This window comes from Lissotriton helveticus, chromosome 9, assembly GCF_964261635.1.
Source record: "Lissotriton helveticus chromosome 9, aLisHel1.1, whole genome shotgun sequence".
Lineage (NCBI taxonomy): Eukaryota > Metazoa > Chordata > Amphibia > Caudata > Salamandridae > Lissotriton > Lissotriton helveticus.
Genome location: NC_136070.1, coordinates 1,160,330,190 through 1,160,353,620, shown reverse-complemented (window position 1 = coordinate 1,160,353,620; position 23,431 = coordinate 1,160,330,190). Strand labels below are relative to the sequence as shown.

General features: G+C 41.9%; 1 protein-coding gene across 1 annotated transcript in view; it reads right to left on the bottom strand.

The window, feature by feature from the left end:
• Positions 1-23,431, bottom strand: part of WNK2 (WNK lysine deficient protein kinase 2) — a 581,173-nt gene that overhangs the window by 165,186 nt on the left and 392,556 nt on the right. Inside the window, exon 16 of the mRNA XM_078661612.1 lies at positions 20,804-20,974. Within this exon, the coding sequence (XP_078517738.1) occupies positions 20,804-20,974 (171 nt within the window). The remainder of the gene's footprint in view (positions 1-20,803; positions 20,975-23,431) is intronic.

Here is a 23,431-nt window from a genome sequence, read left to right as displayed (position 1 = left end):
CCTACCGGTCTCAGAGCCCAAGTTGACTGTGGCTGAAGACTTTCGCCATCATGAAAATGCCCAGGAACTTTTTTCGCATTGGTTATGGAGTGCCAAGGAGTAATTGCCACCCACTAAGTATTGCTGGGCACAAATGTGGGACCTTCATACACCAACTTCAGAAAATGTCTGGACCTGTGGAAGAACAGAAGTGGACTGGAAATGCTGTTCATATCGTAGGAGGAGCCTTGAAGGACTGTACCTGCTCTTTCTTGTACCCTGGATGAAAAAGTTGATTCCAAGTGTCACGTGACTGCCATTGCAAGCTACAGAGATACAACAGGCTACAAAAGGCCTATTTTGAAAGTACACAGGTGTCCCGTGGCAACCCTGCGTTTGATCTCTTCCTGACACCCTGAGTCTTTAAGTAGACTCCCAGAGGTCCTGGAGGGCTTTAGAAGTCTACGCCTGTTGTGGATAGGAACTTAAGGGACTAAGTCAGAAGCTACACCTTTGACCAGGATAAACCTGGTTAGTGTATCCAATCCACAACTCCATTGCGGTCAGCCTCAGATTGCACCTGGACCCTGGTTAAAAGTGACCTGTGACTATCATTGTTGCTTTGTGCTTTTGGAGTAATTTCCACTTCAAAAATCATATCTATGGTTCTCTTTGTTGGATTTTTGTCATTGTGGTGTCATTCTGTTTACTTAAAGTGAGCACATGAACCTACAACTCTGAGAATACTAAACTTAATGGCCTGCTCCACCATTCACAATTGGGGTTTCGAGCCGGTCATAGCGGCGAATTGGCACTTCTTGTTACTTATGGGCTCATTATGATGGCGGGTGGACATCAGTGCACTCGCCATCATAGCGGTGCTGGGACCGCCTGGCAGACGTGCAGGATCCCACCAGCCCAATTAGGATGCGCCCGCCAGTATGGTGGGCGCATCCTGGCTTCTTAACATTGCAGATGCTGCTGCTGGCTGCAACACCATACATAATGTTAATATGCCACGATGTGCATTTCCATGCACAATGTGGCAGGCACCATGCGGTGCCTGCCACATCGTGCATGGAAATGTAGTGGGGTACCATGGGTACCCCCCAGTGCACAACTGGCTCCCCTCACAGAGGGGGCCCATAACAGCCCCTCGAAGCCATCTCTGCCAGCCTTTCCATGGTGGTGGAACCACCATGGAAAGGCTGGCTGACGCCAGCATTGTGATCTGAACTGCTCTGCCAAGCAATCACAATTGCCTGTGGCAGAAGCATGGTGGGCGCTCTTTGCGCATGCCACGCTTGCGGAACGATTCCCCCCGCCATCCTATTATGGCGGGGGAATGGGAGCCAGATGGCGGAGGGACCGCCACTGCCGGGCCGGCGGTCCCTCCGCCATCGTAATAAGCCCCTAAATTCCTGAAGCATGAGCTGAATAATGGTGGAGCTGCTACATTGGTTTTGTTAGATCTCAATGCAAAATTTGATACTGTAAACCACTTAACACTGCTCGAGAGACTAGAGGGAATGCTAACGAAGTTACGGCCCTGTCTTGGCTAGGATCTTTTCTGTAGGACCGTATCCCTTCAGGTGCATACCAACCAACACAGGTCAAAAATTCACCCAATGGTGTCAGGTGTGTCTCAGGGATCCATTCTGAGCCCTTTGCTCTTCAACCTTTATGTACATTAATTAGTGGAGATAATAGAAACTTGTAGCCTCACTCATTATTCATATGCGGATGATACACAAATCATGTTATCTCTCATCACTGGAAAAATCAGAATGTAGGGACCCTTAACTCCGGTCTCTTGCAAATCTTACTATGGGTGGGTGCTAATTAGTAAAAACTGAATGGTGACAAGATGGAGGTCCTGTTAGTGGGCAACATCCCCAATCTTTGGGGAGGGCACATGTGGCCCATAACTATGGGTTTTCCTCCTAGCCCTGTGCCAGTTATGAAGAACCTATGAGCCTGGTTGGATGATAAACTTACCACGAGCCAAATGATTAATAAGGTGACAGCTACGTGCTTTGGGATCTTAAAATGGCTTAGGAAGAACCTTCATTGCCTGCGTGCCTCTGCTCAGAGAGCCGTAGTCCAAGCCTGGTTATCTCTAGGCCAGACTACGGGAATATTCTGTACCTGGGGGTGGCAAAAACATTGCTTAAATGCCTCGAAATTGTACATAACGCAGCCCGCCTCTTTCTCCACCCTCCTAGGTTCACCTCCCCTGCTAGCATGTTAACAAACCTATACTGGTTGGCCATTGAACAACAGGTACAATTTAAGATGTTGTACTACATTCACAAATGCCTGGCAAACAGTAGTCTTGGTTTCCTTAGACCTTTGGTGTCCTGGTACAAAACTGACAATTCATAGTTCTCTAGTCATCTTAATCTTGCTGTAATTCCTGAAATTAGGAAATCATGACAGGGCTGTTGAGCGTTTTCCTTTTTGGGACCAAAACTTTGGCATGACCTGCATCTGAGACTGTAGTTTTTTTCCACTCCCCCCGTTATGGACATTGCAAAAAATGTGGCTGTTCTCATCCTCTGACCCTTCCTAAAGGTCTTAGTGTTTCTGAGGCTCCTCCCATTTTTCATATTGCGCTAAGCACTGGGAAACTTTTTAGGTAACCATGCGCTTAAAAAATACGCATTATAATAATAGTAATAAAGGTGCAGGAAATTGGATTACTGGTTGAGGGGGTGAAACTTCAAACAGTAATAAAGTGAAAACACCACAAGAAAAATCCCACACCAATTTAGAAAAGTGTAAAATTGAGTGAACTATTTAAGACCAAAACAACAAAAAAAATCAATAGGTAGAACTTGAGATATTCAATTTTAAAGATTTAAGTGAAAATAGTGCCTAAAAGTACTAAGCACCAACTGAGGTTATCTGGTCGCACCGGACCGGGACAAAGTAAAGTTGGGCTTGGTACAGAGACCAAATTGGGCAGCTGAACAAAGTACCTTAAATCTTGGTTGTGAAGCATTGCGAGATCCCGCATCTAGGATACATGTTTGGGTCTGCGATGCAGAGTCCTATGTCGTGGAGGATGCTGCCGACAAGGGTCTTGTGTTGAAAAGGTCTGTCTCAAGGATGTGTCACATAGTGGGGGTTCAGAGGAAGCTGCGGGCTGCAATGCAAGGTTCTGAGTTGGCGAAGAATCACACTGCATAGGATTTGCTCACAGGACCACAGATGGGCTGGAAGAGCTCCTTCAGGTTCACTTCCAAGGGGCCAGGACTGGGGTGGCACCACTTGGGGGTAGGACTCATAAGACAGAGTGCAGGCGCTGGGTTCAAAGTGGTTTAAGCTTTTCGGTCCCCGAGGCTCTGATCAGGAGGCCAGCCCACTAGTCTCTGGAACGACTATGGTGGGCCTGAGTTCAAGATGCAGGTCCAGTCCTTCTTACTCAGGCAGCATGGCATCAGGCAGCAGAGCAGCAGTCCTTTTTTTGAGAGAAGCACACCAGTCCTTCTGAGTCTTCCATAGGTCCAAAGGTAACACTGAAGAGTTGGGCCTGAAGGTCCATTATTTATACTTGTTGCCCACTTTGATGTAGGACAAGTTTCTAGAGGCTTCCACCCCTCAGAGGTGCTTGGATTTCCCTGCTTCCCTGTCTTTGCCCCAGCTTGTCTGGGGTCACAAAAGACTAGTATTAAGCCTTTGTGAGTGTGCTCAGGTAGAGCCTTTGTGATGTGCAAGTGTGGTAAGCCAGAGAAGTCCCATCCTGCCAATACCTATTCCCCCTTGGTTTCCCTGTCTGGCAGCAATACACAAAGACCAACTGCTAGCTACACTTAGTCATTTACCTCAGGATACTGGCTGTAGGCACCAAATGGTTAGAATAAGAAACCACCAACTTTCTAAAAGTGGCATTTTTTAAATTAGGGCTTAAAATACACCTTTACCATTAGAGAAGGTTTTAAATTACAGTTCTTTAGACACCAAACTCGACATTCCTATCTGCTCCCAATTGAAAGTTATCACCTATTAAATGTAATAGGGCAACTCAATGTTATCCTATTACAGAGGTAGGCCTTGCTGTAGCGATAAACAAATGTAGGAGTTTTTCACTACCAGGACATGCAAAAGTTAAAAGTACATGGTCAATTTTTTTTTAATACACCGCATCCTGCCCATTTGGGCCAAGGGCCAATCAGGGACTACCCTTGGATTGATGTATATTTATAGCCAATTATGATTTATACCTGGCAAAAGGTTTATTTTTCCAGTCTGAAATGGCAGATTAACACTGCACACACAGGCTGCAATGTCAGGTACCTGGGACATATTTAAAAGGCTGCTTAAGGGGGTGGCACAATGAGTGCTACAGGCCCAATAGAAGTCACGTCTTAGTGAACTAGCTGGATGGATGAATACCAACTGTCTGTGCCTCAATGCGAATAAAACAGATCTTCTCGTGTTGGGGAAGACTCCATCCATCTGGTCGTCTACATGGTGGCCATTAGAACTCGGCGCCATTCCAAAGCCCTCAGAGCAGGTGAAAATTTTAGGGGTTATATTAGACTTGACTCTGTCCTTCGAACACCACACTAGAGGGATTGCAGGCAAATGCTACGGCATTCTTAAGACTCTACGTAAGACCCTGGACTCTCTCCCTGCAACTAGTAGGATAATTCTAATCCATGCCCTTGTAACCCCCCCATCTTGACTACAGTAACTCACTGTACATCGGCCTGAGTAAAAAAGGTCTTCAGCGTCTGCAATGCGTGCAGAACGCAGCTGCTAGATTGGTACTTAACTTGTCTAGAAAGTCCTCAGGGAAACGTGCCTTAGCCACCCTCCATTGGCTGCCCATACGGGAGCGCATTATATTCAAAACAATGTGCCTGACTCACCGCATTGCCCAAGGGAAAGTACCAATATATCTCCAAAAATTACTGACCAAGTATCAACCCAAACGCCATTTGAGATCCCTAGGCTGTATGCTTTTTCAAGTGCCCAGAATTTACCGGGCGCGTATGGGCGGTCGGTCTTTCAAATACCTGGCCAGTAAACAATGGAACTCCCTACCCATTGAACTCCGGATGGAGCCATCAGAGAAGAGCTTCCGGCAAAAACTAAAAACCTACCTGTTCCCGAAGATATGAGTTCCCTTCTTGGCCTCCCAATTTTCTATTCTTCTTCCTCTCCCGGTAGCGTCCCAGTCCTTTGTTCATACAGCGCGGGGACACACTGTTCCTAGTGTAACTAGGCGCTATATAAGATGCTTTTATTATTATTATTATTATTATTATTATTATTAAGTGTTAAATGTACAGGCCCCGGGCACAGGTAGTACCACTTTATTAGGGATTTACAAGCTAACTAAATGGGACAATTGGTGGTAATCCAATTTCACCAAGTTTAAAGAAGAGAGCACCACAAGTACTTTAGCACTGGTTAGCAGTGGTAAAGTACACAGAGTTCTAAAAGCAAACATAAATGAGTTCAGAAAACATGAGGGTGAGCCATAACATTTGAGGATGACACAGCAGAGAGGGCCAAATCCAACAAAAGGTTATTCTATTTTTCTAATTCAGTCTGGGATTTTTATTGTTTAGCATTTTGACTTTATTACGGTTTTGGTACTGTGTTAATATTTTACACATTGCCATACGATAAGCCTGAATGCTCTCTGCCATTGCGATCAGGGGGTTGAGCTCATAATAATTTAGTGACTTTGAAAGTTCACCCGGATAAGGGTTACGATTATTCCTCCAGGTGGGTAGCCACCATCCCCAAATATTAATCAACTTTTTATTCCACTCTAACAGGCTTCGAACACTCTCAGAACATTAGATACTATTCTTGCATTGTCTATAGTAGCTGAAAAATATATTTTACCTAAAACTTTATTTATCTCTGTTTTTTGGACTTCAATTGGTATTCAGAGTCAACAGAAATCATATGTAACATACATTAAGTAGGATAGGTGCTCCTACAACCTTCCTATGTGCAATATAACAACTGTTTTCCAATAACAAGGTGAAGGTTAAATTGTGATCAAGCAATAAAGTTTTCCTGCAAAATGAAAATCAGAAAGGGCTTAAATAATGATGTGTTTCAGGGCAGTATTGGCTTTTATTTCTCAGACCTTAATATCATTATCAACCGTGTCTCATCCCAAATAATTACCTCCCTTCACGATGCATAGTATATTGTTTTGTAAAGCAAAATGGCCGTCGGTCTGCTTAGGATTATAAAACACTTGCCCTCTTTCTTGTTCAACAATTCTATTGAAATAATTATAAGGAAATAAACCTTTATAAAATTAAAGTAGTAGTCATTGGTTGAAAAATCAAGAAACTTTGCGCATTACATTTTAGTTCCCATGAAATAAGTTTCTATCGAGACATACTGTGTGTTGAGCAAACCATCTTTAGACAACACATTCATTTTAAAACGTCAGTTTAATTACTTAGGCTTTGCGTTAAAAGCTTAGTGTTAAAAAGTGTGAGTATTAACGATCCATGGAAATTCCTCATCAGGAGCAATGGAATTCCAATGCATCTAATAATTTATTGGGAAAAGAAAATCACATCTCAAACATTTATCCTGTTTGGAAGATGAATTTACCCTGAGCAAATGGTTGTATGCTTAGATGGTCATAAATTCTTATATTTATAGCCAAAGGCAATCCTATTTAGGATCCAGTTTCAACATTTACATTAAATTAATGAAATATCCAATTGGTCTGTTACCATTTTGGGATTTCATACCTGGCTGGGCACAACTAAGTTTGCCTCATAACTTGCATGTGCGAGAGTTTGAGCTATCGGCATTGTAAATGACACTGCCTTTTATTTATGTGCTTTGAAAATCTGCAAGTGGTGCATAAATATGCCCTTTGGACTTGTAGTCTTTGCTTATAAGAAGCAAGGCTGGCAGTAAAAATGAGTGTTTACTTATCTGCTTGCAGGTTTTCAAAACACATAAAGGGCATTGTCATTTACAATGCCAATAGCTAAAACTCTCGCAGATGCGAGACTTATTGCAATGCGAATGCTTGTTTTTTGTGCAATTACTCAATATCTGAATGTTGTCCCCCAATTAAGGCCTCTGTCTAAACTAACAGCAATTCAAATTTGTGGTGCTGAAACAGATCATCGAGTTGGAAATTTTGATTTACACAAATATCAAGTTGGAAATATCATGATTCAGAAATATCGACAGCAAGAATATTGTGTTTAAGGTTAGAAATATTGTTTTAAAAAATATAGAAGTCATTAATATTATTTGCAAAAATATATGTATTTTAGTTTATATTTTAAATGTATGTGATGCATGTTTTGGTATAAGTACTGTTTATGTTTTGTAATATATGTGTTGAATTTTTAGTAGTTATTCATTTTATTCTAATTAAATTTTGCATTTTTTAGTTCCATAACAGGTTGTGGGTTTATAGGGGAATAAGATGGGAAGTAATTTAATTATAATACATTAAAGATTATTTTTTATTTATTGAATTCAGATTTGATAGTGTTAATTTTGGGAAGTGACTTATTTATAATTATTAATTGGTTAATTAATAATAATTAAGGTAACTAATTTATTTTAGGTGCAGGTTGTGGGGGTTATAGGGGTAAAGGGTGGAAAGTAATGTATGATTAATTAATTAGTTAATTGATATTAAATAATTAATTGAATATTATGGTAACTGATTTTTTTAGGTGTGGGTTGTGGGGTATATGGGGTAAAGGGTGGGAAGTAATTCATAATTAGTTCTTAATATTATTTGATAGATAATTATGGAAATTGTATAATTAATTTTAGGTGTGGGTTGTGGGGTTTAGAGGGGTAAAGGGTGGGAAGTGAATTTTGTTTAATTAAAAATGAGTTGATCATTAATCTTCATTAGTTCATTTATATTCAATTAGGGTATTTGTTTATGGTTTGTGTGTGTTTTATTGTTACAGGCATACAGTGTGGGGAGTAAATTAATTCTACCTACTTTATAATTCATTGTTAAATGCTATTAGTTTTTTAATTGAAAATAAGTTTTAATTGTGTAATACATTTTTTTATTGTTTAATTTTAGCTGTGGGGATTATGAGGTTAAGTGTAGGAAGTTAAATCATTTTTACGAGTTTTTAATTAATATTTCTTTGATTGGTAATTAATTATGTTAGTTAAGGAAGTACATTTTGTATTAAATTTAGATGTGTGTTGTGAATTGTGTGGTGTTATAGGGTAGGAAATATAAGTACATTTAGATAATTAATGTTTTTGTTTCTAAATAATTTTAAATTAAAAATATTTGTTTGGAAATGGTTTATTTAATTTAATATAATATTTGTAGGTATTTGTTATAGGTATTTAACATTCTTTTTTGTAAATATTAAATATATTTGTATTTGACTTTGTAACACATTTATATATTTCTAAATGCATTAAAAAATAAATTGTATTGTTAAAATTTAGTTTGTGTTTCATTTTGAACTGACTGGGGTGAGAATAATAATTGTTACTCCTCTGAAATCCAACAGTTTACCTACTGTTGCACTCTCTGGAGTAGGAATAGTAATTTTTCCCCTCGGCTATCCAACACTTTGCCTACTTTTACAATTATTGGAGTGGGAAAAGTAAATTTTATCCCGCCACTATCCAACACTTTCCCCACCGTTGCAGCAATGGAGTGAGAATAGTAATTTTTACCCCTCCGCTATCCAACACTTTCCCTACTGTTGCACTTATTGGAGTTGGAAATTTAAGTTTCCAGATTTTTTAATCGTTTAATGCTTTAGTTTATAATATACTGTTTTTTTTCATTAGATTTTATGTAATTTATTATATTTTATGTAATTTTATGTAAATGTATATGTAATGTACATATACATTTCTTTTTTTATGGAACTTTTAATATAATTTTAAAATTATAAAATACATTTAAATTAATAGTTTGTTAATTGTTTTAAAGGAAATGTATATGAAAACATTCCAAATGTTTAAGAAAAAATAAATATACATAAATAGAAAATGTTAAAAACATTTCTACAATCTAAAAAACAATTTTACATGTTATATTTACAAGGATAAATCCATAAAATGTCATGTCATAACTATATATTTACATTGATTTTCTGAATAATACCAACAGAGTAGGAACATTAAGAGGAGTGGATAGTTATAGTATCATAGCACCCTACCTCGCAATCTTAATTTCCTAACCATACAGTACAAATCCTCATACTTCTGTTCAACTAACCCAAATGGGTAAAGTAATAAATAACCATTCAATTGCAAGTGGGGAGAAATAATCCTTTGACTACATATCCATTGCCCTCACACGAGTACTGGAGTGAACTAATATGTGTAAGTGAAGTGCAAGTGCATTTGGAATCTGTTTCCTGGATGGAACAACCCCCTCAACTTATCAGAAATTCCAACACCTGGTCCCAGGTTTACAAGTTGTCTCCTAATAAGTCGATATGTATGACAGTGTTAGTAAAAGAACAAAGTTCTGATATTTAGAAAAGACAACCCTTCACAAACAGGTATACATATCCTCACTGGCGTTGAGGCCTCCCGGATTCTTGCTGTTAAACTCCAGGATGTACCTCGTTTCCAACAATCGCAGCTTGGCATCTCTATTACCTCCCCTCTTCAGGGGGTAGGATCGTGTCAACCAGGTAGAATTGTAGACCCGCAGGGTCACTATTGTGTGTTGACTCAAAGTGCCGCGCTACTTGATATGTCTGATCCTTTCCTGATATGGCTCTCAAGTGCTGCAGTATTCGCTTGTGGGCGGGCAGCCGTGTGCTGCCCACATAACTCAGCCCGCACGGACACTGCAGCACGTAAACCACATATTCAGTCTTGCATGTGAGTCTTTTACTGATAGCAATTGGTTTGTCATGAAAGGGGATAGAGTAATGAGTCCTATTAACTCCATGGCGACAAGCTTTACAAAATGGACATTTTTTAAAACCCTTATTCAGGTCCATCCAGGTCCCTGAAATTGGTTTGTCCAAGATGTTGCTTACCAATGCATTAGCCATTGTCAATGACTTGCGGAAAGTGAGTTCAGGTTTGTTGGATACCAATTTTCCTATCACTGGATCCCCTTTTACCAGGTTCCAGTTTTTGCTGAAGATTTTCCTAATCTCCGCATGTTGAGTACTATAGGTCACTATGGCCCTAGATTGTATAGACTCTGGTTTAATTCCCACAGTCCTGGTTTTAGGTCTTAAAGTTTGTCCTCTAGGGATACTATGGGTGCGTTCAATTGCCAAATCTAACAACTCTGTACTGTACCCTCTCTCCAAAAAAACGGATTCTGCTGTCCCTCTGAGCTCTCTCACACTCTATGTCGGTACTGCAGATACGTCTCAGTCGCAGCATCTCCCCATAGGGGATGCTGCGAATGAGATGTCGAGGGTGCTGGCTAGTGGCATGTAACACTGTATTCCCCGAAGTTGCCTTTCTGTGTAATTTGGTCTCCAACCTGTTATCCTCAATGTATACTTCAACATCCAAAAAGTTCACCCTTACTTTGTGGATCTCTGATGTAAACTGTAAATTATAGATGTTGTCATTCAGTTTTGCTGTAAAATCAGTGGCCTCTTCCTTGGATCCCTTCCAAATCATAAACAGGTCATCTATATACCTTAAATATACAATTACATTCTTGGTCATAATGGCCTCATGGTCGCCCATGAGGACCAGCTCCTCCCACAGTCCCATGTGCAAGCACGCGAAACTGGGGGAGAAGCAGGACCCCATGGCCACTCCCCCGAGCTGCTGGTACACTTGGCCATAAAAAATAAAACAATTCTGCTCAAGGCATAACCTTAACATTCCAACAATCCTTTTGTTGTGATGTATATAGTTCATAGGGCGTTTGTCCAGATAGTATTCCACTGCCTTAATACCATCACTATGTCTGATTGAAGTATACAGAGACTTCTCATCCAAAGTCATTAGCAAATAGTCTTCATTCCAAGCAACCTCCTTCAATTTACATATAAAATCAGTGGTATCTCTCACATATGACTGCAGTTTCGTAACCCATTCTTGCAGGAAATAGTCAATGTATCTCGAAATGTTCTCAGTCGAACGGTCAATGGCCGATATTATCGGCCTTCCAGGTGGGGCAGCAACATCCTTATGGACCTTTGGTAAAAGGTAAAATGTGGGGATGATCGGATGATCTTTTTTCAAGAATTGAAATTCATCTTTGGAAATTAAGCCACCGCTTATCCAAGCCATTAATTTCGGATTCTGTTCGTTCCAGGCTGACCTAATTGCCCCTATATTGCTTTTTTTATAACAGGATTGGTCCTCCAGTTGATTTTCAGCCTCCCTTATATAGAGGTCACGGTCCCTCAGGACAATGTTCCCGCCTTTGTCTGTCTGCTTCACTACAACCTTCTTGTTGGTGTTTAATTTCTTTATCAGATTGTTGTAGCTCTGATTCTGTCGATTAATGGCAGAGTGTTTTTTGTTTGTGGCTATGTACAGTTTTTTTAGGTCATCTGTGATGAAATCATGGTAAACATCGAGGTTATCATGAGGCATGATTGGTAAGAAAGTTGATTTACCTTTAAATGGTGTGGTGCCTGTCCCTGTGTTGCCCTCTGTCTGTGTAGTTTCCATTAGGCTCACATCCGCACCTTCTTGCTGAAGTGACCAAATTTCTTGGAACGCGGATACATCACTGACTGTTAGAAGAGATGGACTTTTTAACGGTGGATTTTTTGCCTTCCTATATGGTTGTAAGCGGTGGAATTTACTCAATTTCAGTTTTCGTACAAATCTAAAAGCATCCATGCGTGTGGTCGCATAATTGAAGTCCCTGGGTGGACAGTATGACAATCCCAACCCCAAAATGGCCACCTCTTTGGTCGTGAGTGACATGTCTGTTAGATTTATGATTGCTTTTGTATCCAAGTTTATCATTGGTTTAGAGATTTCTTCCATTTTCCGCGTTTGTTTTTCTTCGCTCCGCCCGTATTTGTTTTTATGGCATTTGCGACGTTCGAGCCGCTTGCGATTTGCTCTTTGTCGCTTGGAATGGCGTTGGCATTTGCTTTCAGTCTTGGCCTCAGAGAGTCTCGGCGATTTTCGCGTAAGCAACTCACTTCCTGGGCGAGGGAGAGTTTGGTAAACCCCAACCCCTCTATTCTTGTGGAGTCACCATCTGTATCACTCTCCGCTGCCGAACTTAAATCCGTTGAGGATACGGACACCGATGTTGCTCCTTGTGTTTTTTGCACACCCTTGCCCGCTCTTGCTTTGATGTTGTCATACCTTCAGGCGAAAGTAAAAATTCGACCATTTAAGTAGTCCAATCTGTCTCTTTCAAATTTGAAAGCTTAAAGCTTTTTAATGATGTCCTCCTCTTTTCTCAAGCGTATCAACATTTCTTCCCTAATTTTTTTGGAGCTATCATCGCTTTCCATTTTCCCCAGCTCCTCCTCAATGCTTTCGATTTCAGATTGTAATTTCATCCGGTCTTTTTCCGCAGATTCTACCAAAATCCCCATCAGTCTGGCAGAGTGCTCCAAATTTGCAGCAGCCCATTGCTCTAGCATCTCAGGGCAGGGTTGTCATAGCTGGGCGCTAATGTTATGCGCAAACCCCTGGGGACATGTCCGGCTTGCAGATAACGAGATAGGGACTTATTCTCCCACCATTTTGCCTGTTCTTTTATTATGAGTTTTTCTAATTTACGAAATAAATCCTTCATTGTGGGGTTAGTGTCAGTCCTGTCCATACGTAGCGAGGTTGATTCTCCTCCCCCAGCCGGGGGCTCGAACACAGATTCAGAAGCTTCCTCCGTGTTTCAACACATCGGCAGACATTGTATTGCTTTCTAGTGGCTCTATTTAAATGCACAACACAAAGGAACCGGTAAGACGCGTGTTCATAAATTAACACGCTGCCTCCGGGCACACTCCTCACTGCGAGACGATTTTCAGTGTTTGCCGACTCCTTTGGTCCCAGGCCGGCGTGTGCTTCACTCGCAGGGGCTCTCGCGGCTTCCTCCTACCGGAGTCAGTATTTCGGTTCCGGTTCACGGAATCACTGCTTCCTGCCGCTTTTTGCCCGATTGAGGAGGGGTTTCACTCGCACCCTGGACGCTACTAGGTGCTGACTAAATGTAGAAAAATGCCATTCGCCATGTCCCCTGTTCCAATGGAGACCAAATATATATATATATATATATATTAGAACTGGGGTCTCTAGTTGGCAGGGGTATGCACCCTAGTCCAAGTAGGGGCCACCGCTTCCGATCTGGTAGCTTGGCGCAGAGCAGCAAAGGCGTAACTTCAGGGGCAATGTGTAAAGTATTTGTGCAACACACAACGGCGATGCCGCAGTAAAAACACTAACAAAAGGAACACCACACCAGTTTTGTGTAAGAATAAGAATTTCTGTATCTAACAATTATGCGAGAACCACAAGCAGGTAAATCCAGCTCCAGGCAAGATCAATAATAAAAAAAGGATTCCAGTTTCCAAGCAAGATGATCAATAATCAATAGGAATGTATCCAGTTCCCAGGCCTGATAAAATCACCAAAAGCTCATGTGTGCCAAGGGCTCCTGCTGATAATGTCTTTCTCACAGTGTCCTTGGATGGCAAAAGTTCACTTGAGGTAGGTTCTTATGGTCAAAATTCACTGTGGGAAGGTTCTTAGGCCAAAGTTCCCTTGTAGCGTAATAAGTGTGCCTCTCATAGAAAAGATGCTCCCAGCGTAGGAAGTGCGGCTGCCCAGGCGCTGCTGATAATGCAAAAAAATGCCCCAGTGTCAATTACCAAGTAATTATGCCCCCGTAGGCCGGTCAGTGAAGGACGGTTCCCAGCCAAGCACAAAGCTCACACTCCAGGTACCCGGCCAACCCGCACCCCGCCCCCTCGCAGCAGCCTGGTTGCACTGAGGCATTACCTGGGGTGGTGGTTGCGGGCGCGGGTGTGAGGCTCCTCTCCCCCTGGGGCCTCGGGCTCAGCAGACGCTGCACGGGTGGGGGTCACGGCCACACACCGCTCCTTTAGCACAACGCTTAACAGTGCCTCCAAGTCCGGGGCAACGACGGAGACTCCTGCCACACAGCGCTTCGCTTCTCAGTGCTACACAGCGCGCTCCGGTCCCAGTGGCGGTGACCTCAGGGCCAGTTTCAGTCGGCTTGCGTCAGAAGCAGAGGCAATCACAGAGCCCTCGGGAGGATCATGGGGTAAGCAGTGCTGAGGGCAGGCACAGTGTTGCAGGGCAAATCTTGAGAGTGTTGTTGCTGTTCCAAAGGGCAGTCTTTAAAATGCTGTGGTCCAAGGACAGGTAGTTTCCTTTAGCTTAAAAAGGGTGCAGTTCCAAAAAGGCAATCTTTAAAAGGTTGAAGACTCTTTAAAATGTTGTTCAAAGAAAAGTAGTTCCTTTGGGCTGTTGTGGAGACACTCTGGTGGTGATGTTGCAGTCTCCCATGCAGGGCAGGATCAGCAGACAGTAGGGCAGCTCAGCAGGTTGTGGGGCAGCAGTTCCTTGGAGCAGTCAGCCTCCTTCCCAGTGGCAATCCTCTTGCGCAGCAGTCCTCACTCCAGCAGGGATTCTTCCAGGTCCAGCAGTGTAACCAGAATGTGAGGCCAGGACCCTCCCTTATATATTCTACAGTCCAGGGGCTAGAAAGTGGTGGAAGTCTCTGGAAGGGTCTGGGGACAGGGGCTTCTGGAAGAGTCCAGGGAGTTCTGGTATGTTCCCTGCCTTCCCTGACCTAGCTGTCACAGTGACGAGAGACAGGCCGTTAAGGCTACAGTGGGCAGCCCATCACAGGTCATCCCAGGGAAGAAGGTGTGAATCCCCACTCCCACCTCCCAACCCAGGCAGGCTATCAGTATGCAGAGGGGAGGGGGAGTCTGCAGAGCCTAATCTAAGTGTAGGCAGGAAAAGGTCCCCTTTATAAAAGTGGGACCCCTAGCGTAGTAATGCCCAAACCCTATATATCATTGGAAAGGGTTCCCCGCCCGGAGTCCAACAAGACCAAACATGACAGACTTGTTAGGTCCCTGTCAGAAGTTATCCCATAAGGGGAGGTTCCCAATGTTAACCTATGGAGGATTAAGCCTTACTGTGTTAGCAGTGGCTTTTGGCAGATTTGCCAGCCTCACAAGGTTTTAGGGGAGAGCACCTGCACCTCAGCAGTGTTTAGCAGTGGTGAGGCGCCCAGAGTCCTAAGTCCAACAAAAGGTAGGGTAAAAATGGGAGGCAAAAAGGTAGGGGAAGACCACCCCAAGGCTGACAGGTCCAACTATATATATATATATATATATATATATATATATATATATATATATATATAAATATATATATATATATATAAATAGATAGATATCTATGTATGTATAAAATTCGACATTTAGTACAACTATATTTTTTACATCAATATTTTTTTCTCAATATTTTTGTACTCACCTGATTAAGTATAGGGAGTTGATATGTTTGCATTCTATATTTTTACATCCATATTATTGACTTCTGTATCAACTTTGGCACTGAACCTTTTTTACCATCTGGACACAGATTTCATAGGCAGGGAATATTTCCCTCATAGCCACTTCTACAGCAGATAGATTTAAAAAAAAAAACTTTTTGTAGCTATCTTTGCCCCCATATTCCCCCAGACTGAACGGCACGTTACCTACAGCCACTGTACCAAACTGGATCCTGCGGTATAGACAAGGGTGATAAAAGAAATCCACCTGGCAGCTAAGGGTTATTGAAGTCACCCTTGGCTGAACTTGCATTCACTTTGGCTTACTGGAGCTCTGCCTCCCCATAAAGTATCCTTTCGGATCACCTTTGGTATTTTTGGTGTGCACAAAGTCTACTCTTTGAAGCTATGTGCTGAAACATCACTTAGAAAATGACGCACTTAAATGATAAATAACTTAAGACCATAATTCTGTTTTTTATTAGAAACCACAAAATATTCAGAAGGTGAATTTATTCAGCAACACAAAATAAATTATGGAAAGAGCATTTAATAGGGCAGGCTGTAGGAAATGAGGGAAGGAAATCAAAGTTATAACTGGTTTTAAGAATAAGGAAAATACAAAATGCTAATACTCAAAGATGCTGAATTCTCATGATCAGTACACAAATTGACATGTTCAAGTTGGTAGGGGCCAGTAAAACCTTTACATAGAACCTTTCACCATTACTTTTACATAGAACCTCTAACTAAAGAGAGAAAACTGAGCAGAGATAGGCCCCTTCAAACTGCAAATATATGGAAATAAATTGACACATTGATAATCTCTTCAGTCCAAGGTGCTCCACCTCCATAGCCAACCACCTTGCAATTATTTTCTACATAGTTGCAAGTGAGAGGATTGACAAAGGTAAGGCAACAAGTCATGGCAGAGGACACCGCTACTAAGATTGAACACTTGAGCAAAGTAATTATTTTAGATTTGGGGGTCTCTAGTTGGCAGAGGTAGGTACATTTGTCCAAATAGGGACCCTTGCGTCTAGTATGGGTAAGGGGGTACACTCCTAAAATAACCCCTGCTCACCCCCTTGGTAGCTTGGCACGAGCAGACAGGCTCATCTCAGAGGCAGTGTGTAAAGCATTGGTGAACACACACAGTAACCCAATGACAACACTACAGATGGACACCACACAAGTTGTAATATATAAATAAGTATTTTTATATAGACTTAACACAAGACCACAAACGACAAAAATCCACAATACTGTACTTTAAAAATGGTAAAAAAAAAGCTTAGTTCTCTTAAGATGTAAAATGCAACACTGAGTTCAATGTACCTTTGGATGTGTAACGCTATACAACGCAAGTGTTGCAGGGAAGGTGGTGCATCGGTTCCTTACACGCAAGAACGGTGATGCGTGGGGTCCCTACTGATGCGTAGGGGATGCGTTGGTTCTTCTCGGCGTGGGGAGGTGATGCGACGGTTTCTTACTGCTCTTCCGTGGCGATGCGACCAGCAGCGCCGTGATGCGATGAAGATCCGGTGCAATGAAACAAAAATGGCATATTCTCCTTGATGCGACACAATGCGTGCATGCCCGATGGCTGAGCGGCGACTCAACAATTCAGGCCCTGCGACACGCTTCTCCGGTGATGCTACGGCGTCTGGTGCGATGGCGACCCTCTTCTTCAGTGATGCGAGGAGCTTCGGCGATGCGACAGCTGCGACACCCTTCTTCAGTGTTGCGACAACAGCTGCTGCAGTAGCGACATGCTTCTCCAATGATGCGACAGCGTCTGATGCGACGGCGACACTTCTCCGGCGATGCGAGGAACTTCTGCATGGGAAGCGATAGCGGATACACCCTTTTTTCAGTTATGCGACAACAGCGGCTGCGACACACTTCTCGGATGATGCGACGGAATCTGATGCGATGGCGACACTCTTCTCCGGTGATGGGAGGCGCCTCTGCGATGCGAAGCGATAGCGGCAACACCCTTCTTCAGTGAAGCAGTGACACACTTCTTCTTCAAGAGTCGTGCTTCCAGCTCCTTGCGAAACGCAGTCCCTCAGAAGGCCCAACACAACAGCAGGCACTTCAAAAGATCTCTTGGGGAGCTGGTGGGTGAAGTCTGTTGTCCCCGAGACTTCAGCAGGAGGCAAGTTCTATCTCAAGCCCTTGGAGATCCTTCACAGGTTTAATGAAAGATGCACAAGGTCCTTTCGCCTTTCTTTGGGAGTCAGGCAACCACTGCAGGCCAATCCCCCAGACAGCACTCAGCTTAGGGATAGTCTCTTCCGCAGTTCCTCTGGTTCCTCTCCTCAGCAAAGGTTTCTTCTTGTTTCCCAAAAGTGATCTAAAGTTCTGGGGTTTGGGTCCCCCTTTTATACACCTATTCTCTTTGGTGGATTTGCCATTACTATTTTTTAATTGCCACTTTTAGTAAGTTGATATTTCACACTCTTACAGCTCTGTGTGCCTGCAGCCTGTCTCCAATCAACATCTGGGATGGGTGACAGCAACACTTTGTGCATTCCCCCAAGACAGCCACAAAAACAGGACAGTTAGGTGTATGTCATTCAGATGACTCTTCTTGGGCAGGGAGGGGACTGACACACCTGAATAGACAGGGTCTTGTGCCCACACAAAGGGCTCATTATCCCATACAGCTTGTCTGGAGCCAGGGCTGGGAAGAAATATGGTTCTATACACTCCAAAGACCCTTCTTTGAAGTCAAGACACAGCTAGGTATAAGTACTGGGTCTGTGACCCCACTAAATCAGAGCCTCCTGGATCTGTAATGAACATCTGTCAGATGAACTGCTGTGCTGCATTAATGATGGTCACTCTGCTGCTTTGTAAGAACTTCTTTTCTGCCGTAATGCCCTGCTGTACTTTGACTGTGCTGAGGGCCAGCAGGACACTGCTTCAATCCTAGATTGAGTTCCAAGGGCTTGTTGACTTGGCTCCTGTTGCTTGAACCTCAGGGATATCAAATTCTCTACCCCTGCTCCTGTGCCTGGTTCACTGGAAGTGGACCCAGACACTTGCAGAGAAATTGATGCATCTCCAATCTGCTTGGATCAGAACCGGCTGTGGAACAAAAGCATTGCCGCCCCTGTTCAAGGAGATCAATGCATCACCTTGCCAGCTTGGATTAACCAAGCGCATTGCGTTCGGAACCACTGGACTCAGAACTGGTGCTTTGCCCAATGGACCAGATACATCGCTGCAGCTGTGTGGAGAAATTCTGCGCAACACCCCCATTGCATGGGGATCATTGAAACATCTAATGCTGCGACATGGATTAAGGTACTTTAGCTCAGCGGGCACTGCATGGGTTCTGTAGCCGGGCTGTGCTCCAACCCGGGGGCCTGAACGTTTGACTTTTCCCAGTCCGGCAGAATCAGATAACACCCATTGGCGCTTATTGCTAGAACTCTTTATTTTTTTTAAATTCATACCTTGACTTCTACTAATTAGATTTTTGTTGTTTTGGTCTAGTTTTGTTTATAAAATCAAAAATTGTTTTTCAACCTAGTGTGGAGTCTTTTTGTGGTGTTTCCATTGTGTTGCTGTGTGAGTGTGTAGCAAAAATACTTTACACATTGCCTCTTTAGTTTAGCCTGACTGCTTGTGCCAAGCTACCTGCGGGTGAGCACAGGTAAACGTTTAGTGAGTATCCTACTTACTCTGACTAGGATTTTGGTTCCTGCTTGGATAGGCAGCATAACCAGAAACCCAAATTCTAACAATCTACTGACTTTTCCATAGGCTTAGTAAACCAATTACTCGGCACTTGCAGGAACTTGTCCTTAGCCTTCTGAAGAGTTGTCCAGGACAGTTTGTTGTTAATACACAATCCAATGAACCTACATTCAATTCCCTGTATGAACCTAAAGTTCCGCAAGCACCATTTCCCCCTATATCTGGAAATTCAAAAATATCATAATACTTCTTTACATTTATAATGTGTCCATTTTCAGATGAACACAATTTAAGGACATTAACACGTATCTAAAACAACTGCTCTACTATTGCAGAGGATAAGGCAATCAGTATGTAGAGTGCAGTGATATTGTTTATGCCAATTCAAGGCCAGAATAAATTTCTATACATCAATCTTTTAATCAACTCTCACAAAAGAGAGAAAAGAATCTGCACAATAAGGACCCATTTCCAGATTATACTTTGTTTTTTACTGGCCATTTAACATCAACTTGATGAAGGTGCATATGCCTATATGCTCATCACTAAGGACAACTGGCTTCCGTACAGTCCCCACCCCATCTCACCACTTTTCTCTGCATGATCCATTTATTGCTCAATATAGATACATAGAAGAAATTTGGATAAAACAAAAATATCAAATCACACTGCAGCTGCACAATGCCCCTTTTAATTCTTGAAATTGCCTGTCCTCAATTCAGTTCTGTATTCTGTGTGACTGAGTGGGTCAATAGTCCTGGCCATATCACTTCTGCACAGATTTTGTCTGTACGAAATAACTTTCTTCACTGAAGTAATTCAAAATACAATTTAAATTCTCCTTTAGTTAAGGGTTTTATCAGGACAACAAATATATTCTGCACTTTTAATTTGTGCGGAAAATAATTTACAAATGCACTATGATCACCAAGGAATTTGAGGCTGAAACAGGTCATACGTAGAGACCGGGTAAAATTTGAACAAGAGAAACAGACCATAAATATTTGTTTTATAAATGGACGCAAAACTGAATTGTATCCTGGCCTAAAAGAAAAGGACAACAAATGTTTAAAAACAATAGAGTGATCCAGAGGCTGTTTTCACATGTCAAAGGGATGTTGACAGAGAACTGATATTTCCAGACTACAACACTCCAAACAAATTTGCAGTTTCTGGAGCTAGATAATGAATGGCATGCACAGTTGTATATCCTGAGAAGAGCAATTAAACTTGCATCCATATATGGTGGCAATCTGCTGAGGAATTTGTGATGAGGAACATGTGTATTGTACCTGTACTATTTATAACATTATTCACAATATACATTTGATAAAAATGTGCATTCACAAATTAAGCTGCCCAGACATCAAATTACTATGTCTAAACACAAACAACATTTTGAAAACTGTAGGCAATGGAAAAGTAAACAAAGCAGAAGATATACAAATTTTATAATTAATCAAAGTGAAGCAAGCAATACAATATTTGTATTGCAGCGTTTGCAGGAGGATTCATGGGATCAGCTAATGGGCGTGAGAGAATGCCCAGGCAAAGAGCGCTGATGTTTAAGATGCAAGAGTTTCTTTAGATTTTACTAAATCATTATATGCTTCTTTCAACATTGGAAAAGGGAAATAAATAAACCACAGCAAACGTGGTCCTACTTACGTCTTTCATGTCTACCCTGCTGTTATCAGCTTTTTGAGGACTTGTTCCTTGGTCGGAACTTCTTTCTCCTTCAGTGTCTTCATTCAGCATATCATCTGCTTTATCAATAACATCTTTCATTTGCTCAATAAATATCTCTCGTTCTATCTGAAGAATGAATTCATTGTCTACCTGGAAATGTAAAACACCCTACTGTGAAAGAACTGTGATGGCAGTTTTGGTGACACAACCTTTAATATATGGAGATCAGACAAACCAGTGCTAATTTGTCTTTGTACACAGTTTAACAAAGTTCCAATTAATTTGTTTCACATAATAAGAAAAATAAAGACAAGCAGCCAAAGCAATCATCTTAACAGCCTGACTAACCCCTATCTGAATGGAGCACGGTTTACTAACAAAGCTGAGGAGACAAAAGATAAGCTAAAGCCACAGAAAGAATATGTTCTATAGCACCAATACTTTACAGCACCAGAGTTGGGACTTTCTATATTCCACAGATGTACACAAGAAAGCGTAGGAAAAGTGCTTAACCTGCAAAATATACGCCTCATCTGGACTGTCACAAAATTGAACATAGTTTGCAGAAGATAAGATACTAGAAAAAGGATAACCAGTCACCACCAAATCCTTTTTATTGATGGACCACACCTGTTGCATTTTGATTTTCCGCACCAAATCTGAACACATTTAGGAGGCCCAAGCATTAGCAATAATATAAGTTCAAATGTGAATATGTAGCAGCCTACACTAACATAACATGCCATCTGTTACTTGGCAAGTGTAATTTGTGATTATGAGCTACTCTGCATCTTTCCTTGCAGTCTTGATATGAGAAAACATCACCTAATGTAATAGATGGCATTAAGTGTTTTCTTTTTCATATGTTCGCCTTATGGTTTGTCTCTAAAATGATCAATGTAAGAGTAACAATAAGAATACTAACTTCAAACATCAACAATGTACATAAATATAGATTCATGAGGCCCAATTATTAACCATTATCTCAGTGTTGACTGAAATGCAGTTCCAAATGTTGGTAATGCCCAATATTCAACCTCCCACACCCCTCCCCTCCCAAGAATTATTTTGGCTAGAAGGTTGGAGAATGAGCTAAACACGTTAATGAAAAATTAAGCCAGGGGAATATGAATCATATTGCACTACAAGATACTTAAAGTATCATAATGTAAGGATAAGATCCTATGGTGGTCAATGTATTTGTCTTAGGACAAGCATGAAAGGACTGCCATGATGCAGATTAACAACTCTAGTAGATCCATTCTAACCATGTTATAGTGAAATAGACTACTTCTTGCTGGTATGATCAGAGGGGTTTGTCAGTAGTTTAGCATGCAAAGGCTCTCTGGCCGACAAGATCCTACAAACTAACCAGCATGGGGAAAGGTTTTTGGATACCTCACTCTGGACCTGCAGTGTCCCATGAACATTGTCTATTTGTTAGACGATGCATGGATAAGAACTTCCAGGACTTAAGTATTGAAGAAGTAATCATTGAAATAGCATGGAGGTCTTTTTTGGATCATAGCAACTGTGTCGATTATAATGACTATTTTGGTGAAAAGGCTGTGTCTGCTGTCCTGCATTCTAGTTAGTATTATCACGCTCAGATTGTTGTTCTGTAAGGAGGTTCAGAAATATTGCGTATCTGCATAAAAAGTAGATTAATGTTGAGGGAGCCCAGTAGATGAAAGAAAGGTTTCTTTTAGAAGGTGATCAAAATGTGGTGAACCTTACAGAACCTCAAAAGTGGTCAAAAAAACTTTCAATTATTTATGAATGTTGCCGATTCACAAATATTAAGAAATTATTTAAACCACAAAAAACTGTCTAGGAACCCACAGTAACCATGACAAATGTTTGTGGAATAGTGAACAACCACTAATGAAATGTTTTGCCCCAGGGATGTGGTGGTCCTCTGGGCTGTGGGGAGGGTGCCGCACAGGCCCCCCACATGATTAATACATTTGCCCTGGGTAGGTGGTGGTCCCCAGGGCACGAGAGTTGCAGCAAGGGCAAACACCACATATATTTTGAAAAATACCCCAGGAAGGTTGCGGTCCCCAAGGCTTTAGGGATCCTAGGAGGGGGACCATGCACCCACCTCCTGCATGTTTGGACATGCTCCAGGGACCTGGTCCACCTGAGGACCGATTAGAAACAGAATGGGAAACGGCACTTCGATTTTCTAAAAAAACGTTCAGTGGGAGTAGTGGATCTAGTGCAGCTGCTGACAAATTTGTTATAAAAAAAGAAAGGATAACAAAAAAGCTTTTTGGGCCTAGTGGTGTTCCCTGTGAGAGCCACCAAAAAGACTCAGGGGGTCAGGGTGTTTCTAACCTGCCCCCTTTTCTTTTAATGTTTTTCCCTGTGAGTCAGTTCAACAGAGTCGCAAGATGGCAGCTACCATGTCCTTTTGTAAAAACTAGAAATCTCTATAAATAACTCAGCAGCTACTGAACAGATTTGCATCATTTAAGTAAAAGGTAAGTTTCTGCACAAAGCCACCTTTCTGCCAAATTTGGTGTAATTCCGTTCAGCAGTTCAGGCTGTAGCCTTGTTTAAACTTTCCTAAGGAAATTAACATGGGAAAAACGTGTTTTTTGA